We start from the raw sequence: 1,222 nt of genomic DNA, 5'->3' as shown, positions 1-1,222 counted from the left end.
AATTTATTATTAAAAATTATTTAATATATGAAATTTGACATGCAAAATAAAACAATTGAAAAAATATACCTGTACATTAAGAGAAAACCATCCTTTTCGATTCCGGAATATCTCTCCATTATTCCCTCCAGGATTCGCAATGCGTATATGGGTGCAATCGATACATCCTATTACGGATGGAAAGTTGGCCACCTCATAAAATTTATTTTTATTAGCCCGACGTTTTTGTTCAGTGGAAAAATTAATATATACGCTCAAATGTGATGCTAAAATTCTGGAAACTCGTGCAACAATTCTCGATACTGATGCTTGGCTGTATCCTCGCAAGTCTCCATTAACAATCTGCAATTAAAACAACATACAAATGAAATGAAAATGAATTATCTTTTTATTTACCACAGTGTTAGAATTAAATTTACAAACCTGAAAGCTGCTCGTTGCATAAAAACGCAGTGTTATTAAAAGCTGCATCAACGAAGAAACCTGCAGTCCACGATTATTCAATCGCCTTAAGCGAGCATTTACCAAAGGTAATAAGATCTCAATCACAGCTCCTTTGCTGAATCGGTATCTTTTCCGAAAAGGAATATCTTCGAAAAATTCCACGGGATTTTCCCAATCGCGAATGTATCTTTTCGGAATCCGCCACAGAATCCGATTCTCTGGATTTTCGTCTTCAAATCCATCGTCAGAATCATTTAAAAATTCATTGTCCATTATCCCTTTTTTCCTTTATACACTTTCAGTTTGAGAGCGCGACAACAAATAACCACAAAAAAATAAATGAAAACCATTTTTTGTAGTATTTTTGCATTTCGGAATGCAACAACTGCTCGGCATCTTTCCAGAATTTTCACAATTACAAATTCACAATTCAAAAAATAAATTTAAATTATGAAAAATTAGAAAATAAATAAAATAAAATTCAATAAAGATAAATAGATAAATTAATTATAAGCAATAATAATTTATAATAAGGTAAATTTAAATTCACAATTTAAATATCGGGTATCACGTACGCACAAACACTAACACACGTCGGGTATCACATACACGCACTACACTCGCATCGCCGCCATTTTATTGTAAGGCCGAAACCGGAAATCCGGCTGGCCACAGCTTTTCATATATCAAAGCCCGAAGTTAGCGATCTAGGTTTAGTATAGACATCTGTGAGCGCGACAACAAATAACCACAAAACCACAGATTGAAATGTAACGAA

The 1,222-nt window shown here is 33.6% G+C and overlaps 1 protein-coding gene across 1 annotated transcript in view; it reads right to left on the bottom strand.

The window, feature by feature from the left end:
* LOC115239489 (putative nuclease HARBI1) overlaps positions 1-772 on the bottom strand; it is a 1,391-nt gene extending 619 nt beyond the window's left edge. Inside the window, exons 1-2 of the mRNA XM_029814029.1 lie at positions 424-772; positions 70-342 (exon numbers count right to left, since the gene is read on the bottom strand). Coding sequence (XP_029669889.1) covers positions 70-342; positions 424-717 — 567 coding nt within the window. The 5' untranslated portion in view covers positions 718-772. The remainder of the gene's footprint in view (positions 1-69; positions 343-423) is intronic.
* Positions 773-1,222: the final 450 nt, after the last annotated feature.

This window comes from Formica exsecta, unplaced genomic scaffold (assembly GCF_003651465.1).
Source record: "Formica exsecta isolate Colony F162 unplaced genomic scaffold, ASM365146v1 scaffold383, whole genome shotgun sequence".
NCBI lineage: Eukaryota > Metazoa > Arthropoda > Insecta > Hymenoptera > Formicidae > Formica > Formica exsecta.
The sequence above is the reverse complement of the archived record's forward strand: the minus strand, read 5'-3'. Positions and strand labels throughout refer to the sequence as shown.